The sequence below is a fragment of the Lampris incognitus genome, chromosome 17 (genome assembly GCF_029633865.1).
Source record: "Lampris incognitus isolate fLamInc1 chromosome 17, fLamInc1.hap2, whole genome shotgun sequence".
Lineage (NCBI taxonomy): Eukaryota > Metazoa > Chordata > Actinopteri > Lampriformes > Lampridae > Lampris > Lampris incognitus.
The window spans coordinates 7474460-7497932 of NC_079227.1; the positions used below are offsets into that span (position 1 = coordinate 7474460).

At 46.6% G+C, this 23473-nt stretch overlaps 3 protein-coding genes across 3 annotated transcripts; all 3 read left to right on the forward strand.

Moving 5' to 3' along the window:
* The first annotated feature begins 931 nt into the window (after positions 1-931).
* On the forward strand, positions 932-4893 carry LOC130127883 (uncharacterized WD repeat-containing protein all2124-like). Its single transcript, XM_056297599.1, has 9 exons — positions 932-997; positions 1150-1267; positions 1584-1815; positions 1949-2057; positions 2591-2622; positions 2701-2800; positions 4364-4429; positions 4575-4667; positions 4753-4893. The coding sequence occupies exons 1-9, from the start codon at positions 932-934 to the stop codon at positions 4891-4893; spliced, it is 957 nt and encodes a 318-aa protein (XP_056153574.1).
* A 6077-nt stretch (positions 4894-10970) lies between these two features.
* Positions 10971-15166, forward strand: LOC130127885 (sulfotransferase 1 family member D1-like). Its single transcript, XM_056297600.1, has 7 exons — positions 10971-11175; positions 11366-11494; positions 12456-12553; positions 12681-12807; positions 13002-13096; positions 13209-13389; positions 15054-15166. The coding sequence occupies exons 1-7, from the start codon at positions 10971-10973 to the stop codon at positions 15164-15166; spliced, it is 948 nt and encodes a 315-aa protein (XP_056153575.1).
* Positions 15167-18872: 3706 nt separating this feature from the next.
* Positions 18873-23192, forward strand: LOC130127886 (sulfotransferase 1 family member D1-like). Its single transcript, XM_056297601.1, has 7 exons — positions 18873-19077; positions 19268-19396; positions 21189-21286; positions 21414-21540; positions 21735-21829; positions 21940-22120; positions 23072-23192. The coding sequence occupies exons 1-7, from the start codon at positions 18873-18875 to the stop codon at positions 23182-23184; spliced, it is 948 nt and encodes a 315-aa protein (XP_056153576.1). The 3' UTR covers positions 23185-23192.
* The last annotated feature ends 281 nt before the right edge of the window (positions 23193-23473 follow it).

Consider the following 23473-nt stretch of genomic DNA (forward strand, 5'->3'; position numbering starts at 1 on the left):
TGTTTCCTCCCACAGTCCAAAGGCGTGTAGGTCAGGTGATTCGGCCTTACTAAAATGGTCCCCAGGGGTGTGTGTGTGTGTGTTGGCCACATGTGTGTGCGATGGCCTGGCGGCCTGTCCAGGCTGACTGCTGGGATGGGCTCCAGCCACCCCGAGAGCAGGATAAGTGGTTTGGATAATGGATGGATGGATGATCCGTTTAAGAGTCTTGGAGGTAGAAGCTGTGTTGGTCCGAGATTTGACGCCCTGCTACCTCTTGCCAGACAGAAGTAGAGAGAATAGTCCGTGTCTGGGGTCCCTGATTACTTTGTGGGCCTTCTTCCGGCACCTCCGGGGAGAACCGTCCTGCATGGTGGGCAGAAGATCACTGTCTGTGATAACCTTTGCCGTTTACACTTCCCTCTGTAGAGCTCTGCAACTGAGGCAGAACAGCCGCCGCACTACCAGGCAGTTGTGCAGCCAGCCAGGGTGCCCTCAATGGGGCATCAGGAAAAGTTGGTAAGGGTACGTGGGACCCTGTCAAATTTCCTCAGCCTAGAACACTCACTGGCGTACTGCCATGATGGCAGAGTCCATACGAAGGGACCGAGACCACGTCGTTTGAGCTGTAAAACACTATATTATAGCGCTAAAACGACAACTGCCATTATTTGGATAGATGTCACGATGACTGTTGTCAACCGTCACTATCGGCCCCAAATGGTGGGACGAAGTTCTTTTTTTACAGCACTTTGGGCCTCTTAGCATAGTTGTCTCCATTTTGGTGATTTTCAGTAGCAACACATCTTCTAAATAGAACGAAAGATTTTTTTAAAAGGGTTTCTACGCTAACATCGTGCGAAGTTGTATGAAGATAAGATGGCCATGCAGAACCAGTGGCGTACAACCTTCTCCTCTGTCCCGTCCTCCCAGGCGGTGTGGGTGTGAAGTGATGAGTTGCCAGTTCAGCGGTGACGGCACGCTCCTGGCTGTGGGGCTGACTAATGGGGCTATCAAGGTACGCCGAGCCCGCGCTGGTCTTCGCCGCGGGGTCCAGTGATGTCCAGGGGTCTTCGGGGGGTGGGGGTGGGGGGGGGGGGCTTCCAGACATCTGTCTGCCTGTGGAGGAGACCGAAAATGCTAACGCCGTCCTTTTCCCTTTGTGTTAAGTTGCACAAAACCGGCACCGGGAGCCTGATTCGGACCCTTAGGAACGTCTCCAACACACCGGTCACGGCCCTGAGGTTCACCAGCAGCCCCCAGGCCAACAGTCTCCTGCTAGCTGCCTGTAAGTCGGCTCGTTGTGGGGGAAATGTGGTAAGACCACTACTTGGTCACAGCTCATGGGGTTCCTGACACTGAACTTTGCAGAAGGCTCCCAGCCTGTAAGTAAATAAATGCTTAACAAAGGTGTTCGGTTAAAAAAAAGAAGCCCTGAGTTCCTCCACCCCCCCCCCCAAAAAAAATCATTAAAATGCAAAAAGATGAATCAGAAATTTAACTCTGTTCTCATTAGCGGTAATTTGATTGCCATTTTGGGCTGAACACCCCCCCCCACTCCTTGTTCTTCCTGAGTGCTCTCCTGCTGTATGACCTCCCGTCAGATGCCTGCGGTACCGTGCGGTGTTGGTACGTGTGTGGGGGGGAATGTCTGTGGGCCCAGAGGGAGGTGACGGAGGAGCTAAACCCCGTCGGAGGGGGGAGGGAAGAGAACAGAGAGACGCTGTGCCTTTCTCTGTCGCCATCCGGAGAGAGAGCGGCGACCGGGGGCTCCGACTCAGCCGTCCACCTGTACGACTTGGCCACGCGCCAGAGGCTGATGACGTGCAAGGCCAGGTAACGCAGTCGCACGGGCACATTTCTCCGCTAAGGAGCCCCGGCAGTGTTATCATCCTACCCATCACCTTCTAAGAAGCCTCTTTCTCAAGTTACATGAATTAAAGCGTTATACTCTCTCCACTGCTCTCAGCTCCTGCAGGACAACGATGGACGGCCATCGCTCCCGTGTTTTTGCGGTGACCTTCCACCCTCTGCAGGAGAAAGAGTTCATATCTGCTGGCTGGGACAACACCATCCAGGTAAGATGCATTTTTCCATTGACGGAGCACATTTGGACCCTTTAGCGCAGTGTTTCTCAACCCAGTCCTCAAGGGACCCCCCCTATCCTGCAGATTTTCTTTGCAACCCTGAATAGGTACCTGTTTGTAGTTATTCAACCAATCAGCCATGAATTTTGTCAGATGTTGCACACCTTGCATAGTTAAGTGCTGCGAGATGATTGGTCGAGTAAGTACGAGCTGGGCTACCTATGCAGGGTTACAATGAGAATCTGCAGGATAGGGGGTTCCTTGAGGACTGGGTTGAGAAACACTGCTTTATTGGCTCCATTTAAGTACATAAAAACCTTTATTAGCTAACCACAACTCACGAAAATCACCCGCTGAAGCACACCAGAACATCTGCAGTTCACATACTAATCACTTACGAGACAGCTTTAGAGAATTTTATCATAGAATGAATTCAAAATATGAGGAAAATACAGGCTGTGTATTGGAGCATTAAAGTACTACCTTGGGCTTGTGAGAGGAGTAACTGTCTCCCCTTCTGTCAGTTTTGGGACAGCAGACAAGAACGGGCTGTTAGGTAAGAAGTCTGCAGCATTTCAGCATAATCGAGATTATGAATGCTCCCGGGTCTGACTCGCCTGGTCCTCCCCGTCAGTAGAATCTGGGGTCCTCTGGTATGCGGGGAAGCTCTCCAAATTGACCCCAACGTCAACCACATCCTGTCTGGATCCTGGAGGTCAGAGAAGACGCTGGAGGTAAGGGCTGACAGAAAGGAGCGCTGCTGCTCAAACCCAACTCAAAACTTTACTGCAGACTCAGGGTCCATAACAGACAAAGACATGGTGGGGGGGGGGGAGCCATAGAAGATAAGAACCATAGGTAAAAGATCAACCCTAGACCAGTGTTTCTCAACCCAGTCCTCCAGGACCCCCTATCCTGCATATTTTCTTTGCAACCCTGAATAGGTACCTGTTTGTAGTTATTCAACCAATCAGCAACGAATTTTGTCAGACGTTGCACACCTTGCATAATTAAGTGCTGCGAGATGATTGGTCGAGTAAGTACGAGCAGGGCTACCTATGCAGGGTTACAATGAACATCTGAAGGATAGGGGGGGGTCCTTGAGGACTGGGTTGAGAAACACTGCCCTAGACAATACACAGAGTAAAGAGAATGAAATAACATAAAAGGAACAAATCAGCGTCTTACAAGGCGGCAGCTACACCAGAGGCCCCACTGCCAGGACTGGTAGCATGTGGCACTGCATCTTATATTTCCTGAACTCATGATGATTACATCATCAGAGTTATTGAGCCAGCAAATAAATCTATACATGAGATTGCTTAGAGCAGCCTGGAGAGTACTGACTCCTGCAGCCACAAACTTGTCACTTGCACTACACCATCGAGGTCTGTTTAGTAGTCTTCTCATAGCATCATTACAAGCTACACTTACGGAGGAAACCCACACAGACACGGGGAGAACATGCAAACTCCACACAGAGGACGGTCCGGGACGACCCCCAAAGTTGGACTACTCCGGGGCTCGAACCCAGGACCTTCTTGCTGTGAGGCGACCGCGCTAACCGTTGCGCCAGCATGCTGCCACTGCTTGGACAAATCATCAATATATGGATTGTAGAGAACTGGAGACAGAATGTCTGACACCACTGCTAACCCCAAATGGGGCTGAAACGCTATTACCCCATTTCACTTGAATAGTCTGGTGGGTATACCAAAGGGGGGGGGGGCATTAGGGTTAGCCTAACCTAACCGAGCCTCACGGCAAGGGGAAACAGATTCTGCGGTGGAGGTGGGACGTCTTACAACACCAGTGTTACATCAAAATCTGCGACTGCTGGGAATTGTGACCTGCACACGAACGCTCCCTACTATACGGGTTTAGGATCATGGCCATTTCACACGGAAGGCTGGGATTTGCAAAATGAAAATGGACTATTGTTACCACTAGATGGCGCCAAATCCACCAAAACGGACGACACTAAGGATAAGGCAAAACTCTGACATTTTTAAGTGTAGTCTGTTAGCTTTTCCTCAGAAGCATTAGGGGGGAAAATACTTTAACCATCAGCTACCCTAAAACTGATTGTTAGCATCCATGGTGTTGCTCATTCATACGGGCGCTTTAGCCGAAAGTGACACAGATGGCTCCTATCTATGATTTAAGCATTGTCAGACAGTGCAGCAGTCTAACAGCTGGACACGAAAGGATCACAACGCAGAACAGATTTGAGGAGCATCACCTGAAGTGTCTTCCCAGCTTGACGTCTTTCTCTGAATCTGTGCCTTTCTCATCAGGTCTGGGATTATTCCTCTGGTAAGAAGGTATATGAGGTTCCTCAGGACCCACTGGGAGACAGCAAGGTGAGTCCACACCTGTCCACACACATCCTGCACTCTGCAATATATGTATGTATGTATCAGAATCAGAAACACTTTGTCATGCACTTGCACACATGAAATGAAACGAAACGTGTGTGTGTGTGTGTGTGTGGGGCTGCTTCTCTAGATCTACACCTGCCATTGGCTGGGAGACGGCCACATCATGGCCGCTGGCAGCCAAGTCAACCAGCTGAAAGTCATCCGTCGCAGCAGCATGGAGGTAAATGTAAAGACAGTGTTGAGGATGACCGACCTACTGCGGCAGCTCTAGCACATACCTCATGTGACCTCTTCTCTCGACACAGACCGTATCCAGACTGCAGGGTTTACCCTCCCCCGTCTTCAGCTCTTCCGTCTGTCTGTCCGGGAAGTGGTCTGGTCTTATTGCTGCAACATCTGGAGCCTGCGTCTATCTGCTGGAGAGAAGCGTGGCCGACAGGAAGTAGATCCTCTCAGGACGGGCCCGCTTCCTACTGCCTGTCCGATGACCCTATAGAGATATTGTTTCTTTTGTCACACCTCAGTTAAAGGTTTTTAGTAAACATTTTGTCTGCGTTTATTTTGAATGACAGACACATTTTTTTTTGTAGGAAAAACAAAATACGTCAGTAAAAGTTATTTTTCACCAATTTCTACTCGTGTTGGATTCTCTTGGGAGGTTTTCCACTTAAAACATGCCAAAGTCAGCGAGATGATTATTTTACTCTGCAGCGTTAGACTTAGGCTGCTTTTATTATCATTGCCTGATATGCATGTCTCATACATACAAGGGAACGAAATTATGTTTCACAAGGACCACAGCGTCACGTGAAAATAAATAACACACTAAATATTAAAAACAAAAATTACTTCACAGACCTGAACATCACGAGCACGCCTGACACGGACAGCGAGTAAGACGGTCAAAAAGTCATTCTGTGGAAGGCCTAAGGGTTCAGGCTGTTGAGGAACCTCACAGCCTGAGGAATGAAACTGCTGCATATTCTGGTGGAGGCAGCACCGATGCTCTGGTACCTCCTGCCAGAGGGTGGGAGGGGTGAAGTAGATGTGGGAAGGGTGGGTGGGGTCCTTCACGATGCCGAGAGCCTTCCAGGTGCACCGTGCATCATAGATGGCCTGGATGGATGGGAGAGCAGTTCCTGTGATCTTTCCAGCTGTCTTCACTATCTGCTGTAGGGATTTGCGGTTGGAGGCCTTGCAGCTCCTATGCCAGACAGTGATACAGGTGGTCAGAATGATATCTATGGTGCCTCTGTAGAATGTGATGAGGGTGGGTGGGGGGAGACTCATCTTCTTCAGACACCACAGGAAGTGAAGATGCTGCTCGGCCTCCTTGGAGGGCGCAGTGACATGTGAGGACCAGGAGAGGTCTTCTGTGATGAGAACTCCCAGGAACTTAACACTGTTGACTCTCTCCACATCCATACCGTTGATGGTCAGAGGGGTATGGTGGGCGCTGGCCTTTCTAAAGTCAACAATGACCTCCTTTGTTTTTCCTATGTTTAGGGAGAGGTTGTTGTTTTTGCACCTCGCTGCCATTTGATCCACCTCCGCTCTGTATGATGATTCATTGTTGTTGTTGATGAGACCTACCACTGTGGTATCATCAGCAAACTTTATAGTGAGGTTGGAGTTGGATGATGCTGTGCAGTCATGAGTCAGCAGGGTGAACAAGAGCGGACTGAGCACACAGCCCTGTGGAGCACCAGTGCTCAGTCCTGGAGGAGATCTTGCCAATTTGCACTGACTGTGGCCTCCCCGTGAGGACGTCCAGCACCCAGTTGCGGAGGGAGGTGTTAAGGCCCAGCTGGCTCAGCTTTTCGATCAGTTGCTGTGGTATGATTGTGTTAAAAGCTGAGCAGAAGGCAATGAACAACATCCTCACATAGCTGTTCTTTCTCACAAGGTGGGACAGGGCTGGATGAAGAGCAGAGGTTATGGCATCTTCTGTGGAGCGGTTAGCGCGGTACGCAAACCGGAGAGGGTCCAGAGTGGAGGGGAGGCTGGACTTGATGTGCTTCATGACCAGCCTCCCAAAGCACTTCATGATGATGGGAGTCAGTGCAATGGGGCGGTAGTCATTTTGGCAGGACACAGGGCACTTCTTTGGCACTGGTATGATGGTGGTAGACTTGAAACACGTGGGGACGACTGCCTGGGACAGTGAAATGTTGAAGATGTCAGCAAGGACATCTGCCAGCTGCTCAGCACAGTCTCTGATGGCTCAGCCTGGGATTCTGTCTGGACCCGCAGCTTTGTGTAGGTTGACTCTGGAGAGTTAATCATTACTGTTGAAGAAAATAAACCCTTGCAACCTTGATGACATTTCAATGCAGTGAATTTATTATGTGCATGGGAAAATACTCATAGTACAGCATGGAGATGGCCCCTGAGCTCGTCAGAGAAAAAATTAACTATAGTAAGATAACAAAAACGGAGTATAGGGTCAGTTCGAGCTTGTTGGAACGGCGCACCCGTACAACCATGTACAATTTCTGGCAGTTTAAGTTATATATGATGTTTAATCAGTGCTAGGATTACATTGAGCTAATGATTGATGACGAATTCTAGGTTAAAGACCGAATACTGTCAGACATGCACAGAGAACTCTGAAGGATCCTACACACATATTCTACATCCCCAGTGTGAATTGTTATCTTCAGGTAGATGTTACCGAACCAGCAAATGTAAAAACAGCCACGTTGAGATTTTCTTTCCTCCCAGCTTCTATTGCATTACTTGTAGAACCTGATAATGTAATAAATCCCTGATAATGTAATAACCCTGATAATGTAATAAAAAATTTGCGCTTGAGGCCATTGAAAATGCAATAAAACCTGATAATGTAATAACTTCCTGATAATGTAATAAACTATATATCATAGCTAACCCTAACCCTAACCCTAACCCCAACCCTAATAACGTCCCGTTAATGTAACACATTATTACATTATTGGTAAAAAGTTTATTACATTATTGGGACATGCACTTTATTACATTATCAGGAAGTTATTACATTATCAGGTTTTATTGAATTTTCAATGGACTCAAGAGCAGATTTTTATTACATTATCGGGATTATTACATTATTGGGAATTTATTACATTATCAGGTTCTACACTACTCAACAAACAACCAGCCTGATCTTTACTTAAGTGCCTCGTAAGTAAGTAGGCACAATTGCTTTTAGTTATTTTCAACTGACAGCTGACGATTGCTCGTACTGTCTCATAAAGAATTTACTTGATGTAGGGGCTGCTATAGCTACCCTGATAAACTAAACTCAATAAAAGAGAAGATCCTTATGGCTGACGCGTGTTCCACTTGTCTGTTTGGCGCAAGAGTGATTCTTCCTTTGCGTTTTAAGTATTTATTTGAACTTGCTTGAAGACACACAGTGAAATTATGAAATGCATCCATGAAAATAATAACTGTTAACCTGACCTAATACACGTATACACAAAGCACAAATACACATAGGCTATGTACGAATACACGTAGGCTATGCACGGTCAGAAAAACCATGTGGCTCCGCTCTTCAATTCTAGGCAACAACTGGCCCTTCCGCTTACTTCCTCTTCCGGAGCGCGTTAACCCAGGAACGCCCTTCTCCAGTTCTTAAAGTGACATGCACCTATCTAAGACCACGCAGCAAACTTAATACACAAAGAAAGCAGTTACCTAAAGTATACGACGTGTAAAAAATGAGCATTTAAACGAATTATTCAAATTACTAATTAAAACATTAATTATTAACCATTAGGAGACATTTGGCTCCTACACTTGACTCACTGGATTATATGTACACTACATGTACAAAGGTATTGGGACACCTGGCCATTACACCTACAGGGGTTTTATGACATCCCATTCTAAATCCATAGGCATTGATATGGAGTTGGTCTCCCCAACCCCCCCAACCTTGCAGCTATAACAGCTTCCACTCTTCTGGGAAGGCTTTCCACAAGATTTTGGAGTGTGTCTGTGGGAATTTTTGCGCATTCATCCAGAAGAGCATTTGTGAGGTCAGGCACTGATGTTGGATGAGAAGACCTGGCTCGCAATCTCCGTTCTAGTTCATTCCAAAGCAGTTCAATGGGGTTGAAGTCAGGGCTCTGTGTGGGCCAGTCAAGTTCTTCCACACCAAACTCACCCAACCATGTCTTAATGGACCTTGCTTTGTGCACTGGGGCACAGTCATGCTGGAACAGAAAAGGTCCCTCCCCAAACTGTCCCCACCACGTTGGAAACATCCAAAATGTCTTGGAATACTGAAGCATTAAGGTTTCTCTTCACTGGAACTAAGGGGCCTAGCCCAACCCCTGAAAAACAACCCCATACCATTATCCTTCCACCAACAAACTTTACAGTTGGAAAAATGCAGTCAGGCAGGTAACGTTTTCCTGGCATCCGCCAAACCCAGACTCGTCCATCAGACTGCCAGACAGAGAAGCGTGATTCGTCACTCCACAGAACACGTTTCCACTGCTCCAGAGTCCAGTGGCAGCGTGCTTTACACCACTCCACCCGACGCTTGGCATTGTGCTTGGTGGTGTAAGTCTTGCATGCAACTGCTCGGCCATGGAAACCCATTCCATGAAGCTCCTGGCGCACAGTTTTTGTGCTGATGTTGATGCCAGAGGAAGTTTGGAACTCTGCAGTTATTGAGTCAACAGAGTGTTGGCGACTTTTACGCACTATGCGCCTGAGCACTCGGTGACCCCGCTGTGTGACTTTACGTGGTCTGCCACTTCGTGGCTGAGTTGCTGTTGTTCCTAAACGCTTCCACTTTTCAATAATACCACTTACAGTTGACCGTGGGATATCTAGCAGGGAAGAAATTTCACGAACTGACTTATTGCAAAGGTGCCATCCTATGACGGTACCATGCTTGAGTTCACTGAACTCTTCAATGACCCATTCTTTCAAAATGTTTGTATATGCAGACTGCATGGCTAGCTGCTTGATTTTATACACCTGTGGCAATGGGTCTGAATGAAACACCTGAACTCAATGATTAAGAGGTGTGTCCCAATACTTTTGTAGATATAGTGTGTATATATATATATATATATATATATATATATATAATCCAGTGATTCGAGGAAATTTAATAACATAGTGTGTATTGTACTGTAATGTATTGTATTTTATTGTATTGTATAAAAGCATTTTAGTCCAATAATCCTTTTCTTCTATATGGGTCAAAAGTTGTTGACACAGCTCTCTCTAGTACTTTAGAAAAGAATGGAAGATTACAGACTGGTTTATAGCTATCAAGAGACCCTGGACCGAATTGCGGTTTCTTTAGAAGAGGTTTGAACACAGCTGTCATAAAACTGCTGGGAACAGTGCCTGTAGTAAGTGATAAAATAACAAGGTCTAGTGTTACAGGTCCCAGGGAGGGCCAGAGATCCTATTTTGCTGTTAAAGGGTCAAGTAGCCAAGACTATAAAAAACCCGCTACTGGCTCAGAGAGTGGTGACTTTAAAACTTAGGGTCACAAGTTGAGTTTTCTGCAGGAGTTTTCTGTCTCTCAGTCAACTGTAAAATGTGCAAGTGTCACACTGTTTGTTAATTCCATGATTATGGGGAGAAAAGTGTCACTTTGACCGTTTATTTTTCTTCCACTTAACCAAACCAAAATTAACATTCAATCTAACTCGCGTCTGGTTATCATTATTAGTGACATAGTGCACATTTTCTAACCCAGTTTATCCTGTCAGTTCATTCCTTTCTCTGTGTGGAATGCAGAAATATAGGGCCCAAGGACCGGATGTTGTGTTGCTGTAAAGCCACTTGAAGCAAATTTGTCATTTGTGATATTGGGCCATACAAATAAAATTGACTTGACATGATCCTCCCTCGTACCTTACTCCAATTAAAAATGCTGCATAGGAAAATGTTGTTTTAAACAAAAGCTGAAGTCAGCTACAACTGGGAGAGTTACATAATTTATTATGGTTATTTATTGTGTGTGTTATTTGCCCTGGTGGGATTAATAACATTGTGCGTATTGTATTGTATTGTAATGTACTGTATTGTACGAGAGCATTTGAGTCCAATAATCATTTCTGTGTGATGCTCAGTGAGTGCTGGCAGACAAAAAGCTCACACGAAGGCAGAGGGGTTATAAACATAGAAGGAGAGCAGAGACAGAGAGACCAAAGCACTCAGGATTCAAGAGGGATCGTCTTTGGGAGAACTTAGTGAAGGAGCATTCCACTGAATCTCTCCACGGAAAGGAATGAAAATCAAGATCTGAAGAATCAAGAGGAGCTCAGGAAATATTTAACATACATAGCCCTTCTCAAAACCATAACTGGTGAAGATAATGAAAAAGACCATAGTGGGAGGGTAATAAGTAAGAGGGTGAAGGGTTTGAGAAGGGTCAGAGTACACAGAGAACAAAAACATCTGACACAGACTCAAAGTCTCCTAAGAAGAAAGGACCTCAACACAGAGTCTGAATCACACATTTCTTTAAGGTTGCAGTCTAGCGGAGACGGTCTCAGCATCAACTATGTCAGAAGGCGGGAATTCCCCCTACAGCAACTCCATCCAGAGGGCTAGTGCCTCCATTCAGTGCCACCAGAGGATCTGTAAATTCCCTCTGATCAACGTCAGAGGCGTCCCCCTCATGAGCTGCATCGCCAATGACTTTGACTCCATCTGGGATTTCAAGCCTGACCCCTCTGACCTTCTGATCGCCACCTATCCCAAAGCAGGTAAGGCTGCTTTCCAGGCAGCACTGCTATTTCTTCAGTGCAGTTTCTAGGGCTTGGTTTTAGCCTCCACCTTCATCGGAGCCCATATTTCTTTGGTTCTTTGGTCTTCCTGGTTGGTGGGATTCAGTGGGTTGAGTATATGCCAGACATATCAGTTCAGAGTTTTACTGGGTTCTTGTTTGCACCTGAGGAACCACATGGGCCCAGGAAATTGTGGACCTGCTTCTTCACAATGGAGACGCTGAGATCTGCAGGCGAGCACCCGTGACCGAACGCATCCCATTCCTGGAAATCTTCACTACTCCAGAAACCCCTTCAGGTCTGTACAGCTGCCTCCATCTTAGTTTCTATGACTTTAGTTTCAACAACTTCATTGTGTTTCATTCTAGTTAATTGCACTGTAACACAGAAGTGGTCAAAATCTCAGAAAACAATGTTTGAAATGAAGCGAGTAATCCACATAAATGAGAGGAAAACATGTCACTTTAAAAGACAAATAATAGAAAGAAACAACGAACAACAATTAATCCAGCTGACCAGCAGTGACGGCTTTGAAATTGCAGTTCTTTACCTACCTTTACCTGCACAGAACACACCAAGAACCTGGTGTTATTATCTGCTTCTCACAGTCAGTTGTACGGACGTCCGTAGAGGCCACGCAATGTGGGCTCCATTATCTCGTGATCGCTACTTATCTTTTGATCACGAGATAACGACAGTTGTTTTCTTGTAATCTTGGGATAATTTGTAGCCTAGGCTACTATAATATGGACTTGTGTAAAGGGTCACTGCTTTGGTTGCTTGCAGTGACGCACAACTGAATGACATCACCCGTTGACGGATGTCAAGTCGACGGATCCTTATCATTTTCTATGGAAAGCAGGGGATCCAGCGGTGCGATGCATGATGGATATAATGCCTTACACAACAGGATAAAATAATGCACACAGTCAAGATCAAACAACAAAATATAGGACATAACGCCAGATCCGCTCCACAGAACAAAGTAAAACATGGTCAGGATGATACCTTCAATCTTTTGAGCCTTACTTTTGTTGAGGAAAACTCCACCTTAAAAAATAATTTTCAGAAAAACCAAGTGAAACGTCAGGAAGAGCATCAGAGGAGGAATCTCTCTTCCAAGCCAAGACTGCTAAGCATGCTACGGCTAAGACAACGAGGAAACAGATGTAGAAATGAAAACTTAATGACTTCACTCAGTAATAACAAAGCAATGGAAAAATATATATGTATAAAACCCATATTTCAAACTTTTTCAGGTCTTGACCTTTTGTGCAAAATGGATCCTCCCAGAGTCATCAAGACCCATCTCCCGTTTCAGCTCGTTCCTCCTGGGTTTTGGGAAAACAAATGCAAGGTGCGATCTAAGTGTCTGGAAGAGTCAGTCCAGGCCCCAACAGCTGTAAAACCAACCAGGTAAAGGTGGGTGGTGCAAGTCATCCATTTCAGCCTATCCTGTCTCTCTCTTCTGATCCGGTCTCTAGACCATCTATGTGGCCCGCAATGCAAGGGACAACCTAGTCAGCTACTACCACTTTGATCGAATGAACATGGCCCACCCTGAGCCTGGACCATGGGAGGGCTACATCCACAAGTTCATGAGAGGAGAGTGTAAGCAGAATGACCATACATTCCTACATCTGAGCCTGTTTCTGACAAAGCACGTGCAGCTCTGTATTTTGCACAGGGAGGCAACTTTTGACATGTGGGGTATAAAACAGACCCATGGTGGCGCCACTTTACAGTCAGTCCTACAGTTGATCCACGTGGTTTGCTGGAATGACGACAGTGCTCTGTTTCCACAGTAAGCTGGGGTTCGTGGTATGAACACGTAAAGGGTTACTGGAAGGAGAGAGAGGAAAGAAACATCCTTTACCTTTTCTACGAAGACATGAAGGAGGTGAGAAGGTTTCCGTATCGACTGAATCACACTGACTCGTTTTTTAAGAACACGCAAATAAACTTAAGCTCTTTCTCTCTCTCACGTGCGCACACACTTTCCGGTCTCCCAGAATCCTCGGCGGGAAGTGGAACGCATCATGCGCTACCTGGAGCTGTCCCTCGCCGATGACGTCATCGGCCGCATCGTGGCGCTGACCTCCTTCAAGAGCATGAAGGAGAACCCGATGGCCAACTACACTTTCATCCCCGAGCGTGTGTTTGACCACAGCATCTCTCCCTTCATGAGAAAAGGTCCGTCCCTCACTTAGCCTCCATTACCTTGTCCCAAAAAGAACGAGCGCGCCCTCTGGCGGCTCCTCTCCGCAGCACCTGTTGCCTGTGGCGTCATACACAACTTCAGGTTTCCTGGTTTTTCTCAGGTAGCCTACGTTACGCCGAGAAATGTGGTTTTTCCAACTGTTCTGTAAACTACTAATAAGACGCGTTAGGGCCTGACCCTTTAGTCGAGCGGGTACTGATGTCGCCTTGTGGTCCAGTACACCCCGTATCGAATCCCGCACCGGGCAAGAAAATAACCGGTTACAGTTCTAACGTTTATGTACAGTGAGTTTCCTCCTGTTTTCTCCCACATCTAAATTAATGTTTATTTCATGGCCGTAGCCATGGCGGGGGAGGGTCGAGAAGAGGTCGCCTCAGGTCCGAACAGACCAACTAAAGTGTGTGTGAAACCAAGCAGCAGTTACCTGAGGATCAAAATAAGCTCACAGTCACTACATGTTGTTGGACTGCAGCTCACTCTACCAACTCAGCTTCACCTATGTGAGAGCCTAGTCCTGCGTGTTTAGTTGATAAAGCAATAGGAGAAGATGTTCGGTCTCAAAACCATCCGTTTTATTTAGCAGTAAATGGATAAAGCATACAGAGCTCCGGGTCTAGATCTTCCTATCCCCGACAAGCAACAGACTGTGTCAGTTCATGAAGTCTGACTGACTATCCTTTCCCTGAGCCAGTCTTACAAAGTGTTGACTGAACACGAATGTGCTCTTCTTTCTGATTGGTCCGTTGATCTGACTCCATTTCCGCCTCACTGACATCCGGACTCCAGGTGATCTTCTTCTCCATCTGCTGCGACCTCCTTGTTGCAGCTGCCGTCGTAAAATCCTGTTCCTATTTCTGAAACCACAAATCCCAGCACATCCTGTCTCTGCTCCCCCTTGGCCACAACACCCTTATTGTTCCCTTTCCTCTTCAGAGCCGCTAACCTTATCTAAGGTCAGCAGCCCTCACTCTTTTACCTTCCATGGAGATAGACACACTCTTCTTCTTGGGACATCTTGTCCTTTTATTGCCCCCTCCCCCCACTTCTCTTCCTATAATTGACTCTGCATTCCTCTGTCTGCTGACATACTCAATACTTTTCCACTGCCACTTATAGCCCCTCATGTCCTTGTAACAAGCCTTGTTCCTTATGCATATTGTAGCGAATTCGGGGGACAACGCAGCCACGGGAACTGCCGCGGCCGGGACGCGAACCCGTATCGCCCGCACCGCAGGAGACATCGCTAACCGCTCGACTAAAGGGTCAGACCCGCCAGCCAGCGTGTCTACTTATCCATGCACGTTACAATATGATTTCCCAATGATTTATCTATCCTTATAGCCCTTATTCCAATCAATACGTTGTAATCATCATTATTCAACATCACGCCATTGCATTTATCCACAATATGAAACATTAATTATTTGGTAATCCTCCCGATAAATTACGAATATCATGATAAAGTAGGTTATGGTGTCATATGGTGTCATAGGTTATGGTGTCATAGGTTATGGTATCATATGGTGTCATAGGTTACAGTGTCATAGGTCACCCTTGCATAACCTATCTTAAGGCCGGCTTGCACACGGTGTCCTGTGCTCAGAACAGCCACACTGTCTTTCTGTTCATCTTGCAGGTGAAGTGGGTGACTGGACCAACCATTTCACCCCTGAACAACTGCGGATGTTTGAGGAAGATTATGAAAAGCAAATGGATGAATTCGACATCCCCTTCAGGACCAATATTTAACTGCAATTCACCCCCTCACCCAAATCAGTTCAGTGTTAAACCAAACACCATTAAATGTTCACTGTACCACCCTGTACCAATGGCTTGCTGGGATAGACTGTAGCATTCCGCGACTCCAGCTGGGGTAAGTGGCTTGGATAATGGATGGATGGATGGATGTACAGCATCATTCAAACTCCCGAACTGACTTCTTCGACCCATGATCTTGACAGAGATCCACAGAATAAACGAAGCAGTTTCATGTGATTTGATGATCAATAAAGATATACTACACTATTCAGTTTTTTTACTGTCAGTCATTATTACGTAAACGATAAATAAGACCTAGAGTGTGGAAGTGAATGGACGTTTCCATCCACATCCTGGCACCTACAGTGCACCCGGAAAGTAGTCACACCCCTTCACTTTCCCCACATTTTCTTATGTTACAGCCTTATTCCAAAATTGATTAAATTCCTTTTTTTTTCTCATCAATCTACACACAATACCCCATAATGCCAAAGTGAAAAGGGTTTTGTAGAAATTTTTGCAAATTTATTAAAAATACAAAACTGAAATATTGCATGTACATAAGTATTCACACCCTTTGCTATGACACTCAAAATTGAGCTCAGGTTCGTCCTGTTTCCACTGATCATCCTTGAGATGTTTCTACATCTTGATTTGAGTCCACCTGTAGTAAATTCAATTGACTGGACATGATTTGGAAAGGCACACACCTGTCTATATAAGGTCCCACTGTTGACAGTGCATGTCAGAGCAGAAACCAATCCATGAAGTCAAAAGAATTGTCTGTGGACCTCCAAGACAGGATTGTATCGAGGCACAGATCTGGGGAAGGGTACAAAAAATGTCTACAGCTTTGAAGGCCCCGAAGAGCACAGTGGTCTCCATCATTCGTAAATGGAAGAAGTTTGGATCCACCAGGAATCTTCCTAGAGCTGGCTGCCCAGCCAAACTGAGCAATCGGGGGAGAAGGGCCATGGTCAGGGAGGTGACCAAGAACCTGATGGTCACGCTGACAGAGCTCTAGCGTTCCTCTTTGGAGATGGGAGAACCTTCCAGAAGGACAACCATCTCTGCAGCACTCCACCAATCAGGCCTTTATGGTAGAGTGGCCAGACGGAAGCCTCTGCTCAGTAAAAGGCACATGACAGCTCGCTTGGAGTTTGCCAGAAAGCACCTAAAGGACTCTCAGACCATGAGAAACAAGATTCTCTGGTCTGATGAAACCAAGATTGAACTCTTTGGCCTGAATGCCAAACGTCACGTCTGGAGGAAACCAGGCACCTCTCATCACCTTGCTAATACCATCCCTATAGTGAAGCATGGTGGTGGCAGCATCATGCTGTGGGGAGGTTTTTCAGTGGCAGGAACTGGGAGACTAGTCAGGATCGAGGGAAAGATGAATGGAGCAAAGTACAGAGAGATCCGTGATGAAAACCTGCTCCAGAGCGCTCAGGACCTCAGACTGGGGCGAAGGTTTACCTTTTAACACGACAATGACCCTAAGCACACAGCCAAGACAAGGAAGGAGTGGCTTCGGGACAAGTCTGTGAATGTCCTTGAGTGGCCCAGCCAGAGCCCAGACTCGAACCCCATTGAACATCTCTGTAAAGACCTGAAAATAGCTGTGCAGCGACGCTCCCTATCTAACCTTACAGAGCTCGAGAGGATCTGCAGAGAAGAATGGGAGAAATACCCCAAATATAGGTGTGCCAAGCTTGTAGCTTCATACCCAAGAAGACTTGAGGCTGTAATCGCTGCCAAGGGTGCCTCAACCAATTACTGAGTAGAGGGTGTGAATACTTATGTACATGCAATATTTCAGTTTTTTATTTTTAATAAATTTGCTAAAATTTCTACAAAACCTTTTTCGCTTTGTCATTATGGGGTATTGTGTGTAGATTGATGAGGAAAAAAAAGGAATTTAATCCATTTTGGAATAAGGCTGTAACATAACTAAATGTGGGGGAAGTGAAGGGGTGTGAATACTTTCCGGATGCACTGTATCTCGGTGTATGACGTCAGAACTAAGCCCGCGCACCGGTCAAAGCACGAGAATCTTCTTCCCAGAGTCAAACACGTGGAAATGAACAGGAGACACAAAAACACAACAGCCGAGAATCTCCAAGTTTAACAAAAAACACTTTTAATACATACTTACAATAAAATCTTAAATATCTGAACATGTTATTGGTAAGGACAATTCCTTCCATCTCTATCAAATCTACACACACACACACACACACACACACACACACACACACACACACACACACACACACACACACACACACACACACACACACACACACACACACACACAAAATACCAGGTTTTCCTTCATTTTCACCTCTCTTTACTACTGGTTGGCTCACTAGGGCGCCATCACTGGCTGTGATCGTCTTCGTCTCCTCTTCTGTCTCCCCAGCTGTTAATGTCTGGTTCCTCTACTTCTCTATTTGGATTCTGAAGCTGGTGTAAAATGAAAGAAAGAGAGGGAATTTTCCTATGTGACGGCCCAAATATGATGAGCTGAGTTTCCTTTGATCATGTGACATGTGACATGGAATAACAGTTAAGTTGTCTCGGTGAACAAACATGTATCCAAAACTGTGCAAATGTTCAAATGTACCACATTTATCAAACTCACCTAACTTGACTGGTAAAACTGTTTAAACCTAAGATTACCTGCTGGCCCACAGTGAACCTAATCTTAACACACACACAAACACACAGTGTCACTCCCTCCAGGAATTAGACCAGACCATGAGTCTCTGCCACAGATGGATTTATTTGTCTACCCCGCTTTTCTTCCTTAAATCCACCGTCAAACTTTCAAGATACAACATATTACTATCACGTAGTACAAGCTGCAAAACAACAATATAAATATGCACAATGGCGAACAAAAACACAAATAAACACACCTCGCTGGCTGCACCAACCTCGAGGGGACGAGTATAAATAAATAGAATCTTCGAAGAAATGAACACAGAAATAAAAACCCCCCGAATGTAACTGGCGGACAAAACCTCTCCCACCTGTCGCCCTCTCAGAGGACAACCGGGCCACGTGGCAAACGTCACGCGCCACAACAACACGTGTCCCCTGTGCAACACACACTGCACACCCAGATCTCGTGCAAGCTCCAGTACAAACGAAATCATAATTCACGACAACAAATGATATAAATGATGGGAGAAAACAAAATATATCAAATGCTGACGTAAATAATATTTATGGCAGTTAAACACAGGCAGACGAAAAGCTCAGACAAGCCCTCAGACGAAGGCAGGGGGGGTTATGGACATAGAAGGAGGGCAGAGACAGAGGGACCAAAGCACTCAGGGGTCAGGAGGGATCGTCTTTCGAAGAACTTAGTCAAGGAGCGTTCCCCTGAATCTCTCCGAGGAAAGGGATCAAAATCAAGATCTGAAGGATCAAGAGGAGCTCACAGAAGGGCACATCCAAAAGACGCAGCCCTTCTCAAAAAGCATAACAGGTGAAGATAATGGAAAAGACCATGGTGGGAGGGTAGTAAGGAAGAGGGTGAAGGGTTTGAGAAGGGTCAGAGTACACAGAGAACAAACACATCTCAAACGGACTCAAAGTCACAGAAGAAGAAAGGAGCTAAATATAGAGTCTGAATCACACATTTCTGTAAGGCTGCAGTCTAGCGGAGACGGTCTCAGCGTCGACCATGTCAGAAGGCGGGAATACACCCTACAGCAACTCCATCCAGAGGACTAGTGCCTCCATTCAGTGCCACCAGAGGATTTGTAAATTCCCTCTGATCAACGTCAGAGGCGTCCCCCTCATGAGCTACATCGCCAACAACTTTGACTCCATCTGGGATTTCAAGCCTGACCCCTCTGACCTTCTGATCGCCACCTATCCCAAAGCAGGTAAGGCTGCTTTCCAGGCAGCACTGCTATTTCTTCAGTGCAGTTTCTAGGGCTTGGTTTTAGCCTCCATCTTCATCGGAGCCCATATTTCTTTGGTTCTTTGGTCTTCCTGGTTGGTGGGATTCAGCAGGTTGAGTATATGCCAGACATACCAGTTCAGAGTTTTACTGGGTTTTTGTTTGCACCTGAGGAACCACATGGGCCCAGGAAATTGTGGACCTGCTTCTTCACAACGGAGATGCCGAGATCTGCAGGCGAGCACCCGTGACCGAACGCGTCCCATTCCTGGAAATCTTCGCTACTCCAGAAACCCCTTCAGGTCTGTACAGCTGCCTCCACCTTAGTTTCTATGACTTTAGTTTCAACAACTTCATCGTGTTTCATTCTAGTTAACTGCACTGTAACACAGAAGTGGTCAAAATCTCCGAAAACAACATTTGAAATGAAGCGAGTAATCCACATAAATGAGAGGAAAACATGTCACTTTAAAAGACAAATAATGGAAAGAAACAACGAACAACAATTAATCCAGCTGACCAGCAGTGACGGCTTTGAAACGGCAGTTCTTTACCTACCTTTACCTGCACAGAACACACCAAGAACCTGGTGTTAGTGTAACGTGCATGGATAAGTAGACACGTTGGTCCTTGACTAACGGGTCGGACCCTTTAGTCGACTGGCTAACGTTGTCGCTTGCGGAGCGGGAGACACGGGTTCGCGTCCCAGTCGTGGCGACGGTCTCCCAGACTGCCCCCGTCGTTCGCTGCATTGGTGTCAGAAGTGGGATGGTGAGACCGCGAGGTCATCGGCAAGCGCGTGCGCCCAGACGCGTGATGCTACGTTCAGACCAAAGGCGGCGCGAGTGCATGCAAAGTCAATGGGAGGAGGCGAATGGGCGGGAATAATTCGCGGCGAAATGACGGGCGGCGCGAATCGAGCGACGAACGCGCCTCCGCGGGAGTTCCAAAAATGTCCAACTCGGGCGAAGATTTCGCCAGGCGACAGCCAATCACCTTCAAGTAGGGTTAGGACCCGCCTTCGTGTTGGGAAAGAAGACACGCCCCCTACCCAGAATTCTTTTCGGACGCCGTCCGAACGCAACTCCCGAACGAGCCGGTGAAATTCGCCGAGCTGGGCACGTCTCCGGTTTACGCTATGAACCCAAACCGAACGCTGACGCCGGTTTGGGCGGCGCAAGTTGATATAAAGCAGAGCCGCCGCAACTGACCTCTGTCGCTCATCCACGATGCTCACAAGTAAACACAAACTGCTCGTGTGTGGTATTTGTTGTGTGCGGTCTAGCAAACTTGCTAGCGGCGTCGGTGTAACTAGTCTGCTTGTTGTGACGTCAACACAGCGAATTCGCGCTCTGTTCGAACACACCTGGCGGAGCTGGCGGCGGCCGAACTCTGGCGAATAAAGCGGCGCCAACTCTCTCGCCGCCTTTGGTCTGAACGTAGCATGAGGGTGGTATGCTGAAGCGCCTCCCGAAGGACGGGGGTGGTGTAACGTGCATGGATAAGTAGACACGTTGGGGTCGGACCCTTTAGTCGACTGGTTAACGTTGTCGCTTGCAGAGTGGGTGATACGGGTTCGCGTCCCGACTGCGGCGACGGTCTCCCGGACTGCCACTCGAATTCGCTACATTATTTTCTGCTTCTCACAGTCAGTTCTACGGACACGGTCAGTTCTACGGACGTCCGTAGAGGCCACGCAATGTGGGCTCCGTTATCTCGTGATCGCTACTTATCTTTTGATCACGAGATAACAGTTGTTTTCTTGTGATCTTGGGATAGTTTGTAGCCTAGGCCAGTGGTTCTCAACCCTTTTGGGGTCCTGGACCCCCTGCGTATTTTTGATCTACCCTGAGGACCCCTCCACCTGATCTCGGGGGAGGGGGGTTGCAATTTGTAGAAACAGTAGAAACTGCATTTTAAATTGCATTATAGCGTTTATTCACTCTTTGGGGCAAAAATAAGAGCTTTCAGTTGTAATTTAGATATAGTTAACAAAACAGAATTCTTATGCAGTAACTTTCAGATATATGTAACAAAACAGAATATGTATTCAGTAACTTTCAGATATAAAACCCATATTTCAAACTTTTTCAGGTCTTGAGCTTTTGAGCAAAATGGATCCTCCCAGAGTCATCAAGACACATCTCCCGTTTCAGCTCGTTCCTCCTGGGTTTTGGGAAAACAAATGCAAGGTGCGATCTAAGTGCCTGGCAGAGTCAATCCAGGCCCCAACAGCTGTAAAACTAACCAGGTAAAGGTGGGTGGTGCAAGTCATCCATTTCAGCCTATCCTGTCTCTCTCTTCTGATCCGGTCTCTAGACCATCTATGTGGCCCGCAATGCAAGGGACAACCTAGTCAGCTACTACCACTTTGATCGAATGAACATGGCCCACCCTGAGCCTGGACCATGGGAGGGCTACATCCACAAGTTCATGAGAGGAGAGTGTAAGCAGAATGACCATACATTCCTACATCTGAACCTGTTTCTGACAAAGCACGTGCAGCTCTGTATTTTGCACAGGGAGGAAACTTTTGATATGTGGGGTATAAAACAGACCCATGGTGGAGCCACTTTACAGTCAGTCCTACAGTTGATCCACGTGGTTTGCTGGAATGACGACAGTGCTCTGTTTCCACAGTAAGCTGGGGTTCGTGGTATGAACACGTAAAGGGTTACTGGAAGGAGAGAGAGGAAAGAAACATCCTTTACCTTTTCTACGAAGACATGAAGGAGGTGAGAAGGTTTCCGTATCGACTGAATCACACTGACTCGTTTTTTAAGAACACGCAAATAAACTTAAGCTCTTTCTCTCTCTCACGTGCGCACACTTTCCGGTCTCCCAGAATCCTCGGCGGGAAGTGGAACGCATCATGCGCTACCTGGAGCTGTCCCTCGCCGATGACGTCATCGGCCGCATCGTGGCGCTGACCTCCTTCGAGAGCATGAAGGACAACCCGATGGCCAACTACACTTTCATCCCCGAGCGTGTGTTTGTCCACAGCATCTCTCCCTTCATGAGAAAAGGTCCGTCCCTCACTTAGCCTCCATTACCTTGTCCCAAAAAGAACGAGCGCGCCCTCTGGCGGCTCCTCTCCGCAGCACCTGTTGCCTGTGGCGTCATACACAACTTCAGGTTTCCTGGTTTTTCTCAGGTAGCCTACGTAGCCCAACTGTTCCAACGTTTATTTACAGTGAGTTTCCTCCTGTTTTCTCCCACATCTAAATTAATCTGTTTATTTCATGGCCGTAGCCACGGCGGGGGAGGGTCGAGAAGAGGTCGCCTCAGGTCCGAACAGACCAACTAAAGTGTGTGTGAAACCAAGCAGCAGTTACCTGAGGATCAAAATGAGCTCACAGTCACCACATATGAAACATTAATTATCCGGTAGTAGAGGAGATCAATCAGGAGTCGTGACCACTTTCTCTTTCGGCTACACAACGTGCACCGTTTATTCCTTCGCCATAACAGGAACAAAAACCCGCGCAGCGGAAGTGCGTCACCGTAAACCCGAACCGAGAAAACAGCAGCTGTAAACAAACGTTCCTACTAGCTGAATAAGGGGAATTGTGTATCCCTATAACTGCTACATGGTAATCCTTCCGATAAATGACGAGTACTATGATAAAGTAGGTTATGGTGTCATATGGTGTCAAAGGTTATGGTGTCATAGGTTATGGTGTCATATGGTGTCATAGGTTATGGTGTCTTATGGTGTCATATGGTGTCAAAGGTTATGGTGTCATAGGTTATGGTGTCATATGGTGTCATAGGTTATGGTGTCATATGGTGTCATAGGTTATGGTGTCATATGGTGTCATAGGTTATGGTGTCATATGGTGTCATAGGTTATGGTATCATATGGTGTCATAGGTTACAGTGTCATAGGTCACCCTTGCATAACCTATCTTAAGGCCGGCTTGCACACGGTGTCCTGTGCTCAGAACAGCCACACTGTCTTTCTGTTCATCTTGCAGGTGAAGTGGGTGACTGGACCAACCATTTCACCCCTGAACAACTGCGGATGTTTGAGGAAGATTATGAAAAGCAAATGGATGAATTCGACATCCCCTTCAGGACCAATATTTAACTGCAATTCACCCCCTCACCCAAATCAGTTCAGTGTTAAACCAAACACCATTAAATGTTCACTGTACCACCCTGTACCAGTGACTTGCTGGGATAGACTGCAGCATCCCGCGACTCCAACTGGGGTAAGTGGCTTGGATAATGGATGGATGGATGGATGTACAGCATCATTCAAACTCCCGAACGGACTTCTTCGACCCATGATCTTGACAGAGAGCCACAGAATAAACGAAGCAGTTTCATGTGATTTGATGATCAATAAAGATATACTACACTATTCAGTTTTCACT

What these genes read in the sequence shown, in the direction of transcription:
- LOC130127883 (XM_056297599.1), top strand. Translation starts at nt 932, where the DNA reads ATGAGTTGCCAGTTCAGCGGTGACGGCACGCTCCTGGCTGTGGGGCTG. An exon ending in TGACTAATGGGGCTATCAAG is followed by an intron (nt 998 to 1,149) that starts GTACGCCGAGCC and finishes CTTTGTGTTAAG; the next exon opens with TTGCACAAAACCGGCACCGG. An exon ending in GCTGGGACAACACCATCCAG is followed by an intron (nt 2,058 to 2,590) that starts GTAAGATGCATT and finishes CCCTTCTGTCAG; the next exon opens with TTTTGGGACAGCAGACAAGA.
- LOC130127885 (XM_056297600.1), top strand. Translation starts at nt 10,971, where the DNA reads ATGTCAGAAGGCGGGAATTCCCCCTACAGCAACTCCATCCAGAGGGCT. An exon ending in TACTCCAGAAACCCCTTCAG is followed by an intron (nt 11,495 to 12,455) that starts GTCTGTACAGCT and finishes AAACTTTTTCAG; the next exon opens with GTCTTGACCTTTTGTGCAAA. An exon ending in TTTGGGAAAACAAATGCAAG is followed by an intron (nt 12,554 to 12,680) that starts GTGCGATCTAAG and finishes TCCGGTCTCTAG; the next exon opens with ACCATCTATGTGGCCCGCAA.
- LOC130127886 (XM_056297601.1), top strand. Translation starts at nt 18,873, where the DNA reads ATGTCAGAAGGCGGGAATACACCCTACAGCAACTCCATCCAGAGGACT. An exon ending in CAAGTTCATGAGAGGAGAGT is followed by an intron (nt 21,541 to 21,734) that starts GTAAGCAGAATG and finishes CTGTTTCCACAG; the next exon opens with TAAGCTGGGGTTCGTGGTAT. An exon ending in TCTACGAAGACATGAAGGAG is followed by an intron (nt 21,830 to 21,939) that starts GTGAGAAGGTTT and finishes CCGGTCTCCCAG; the next exon opens with AATCCTCGGCGGGAAGTGGA.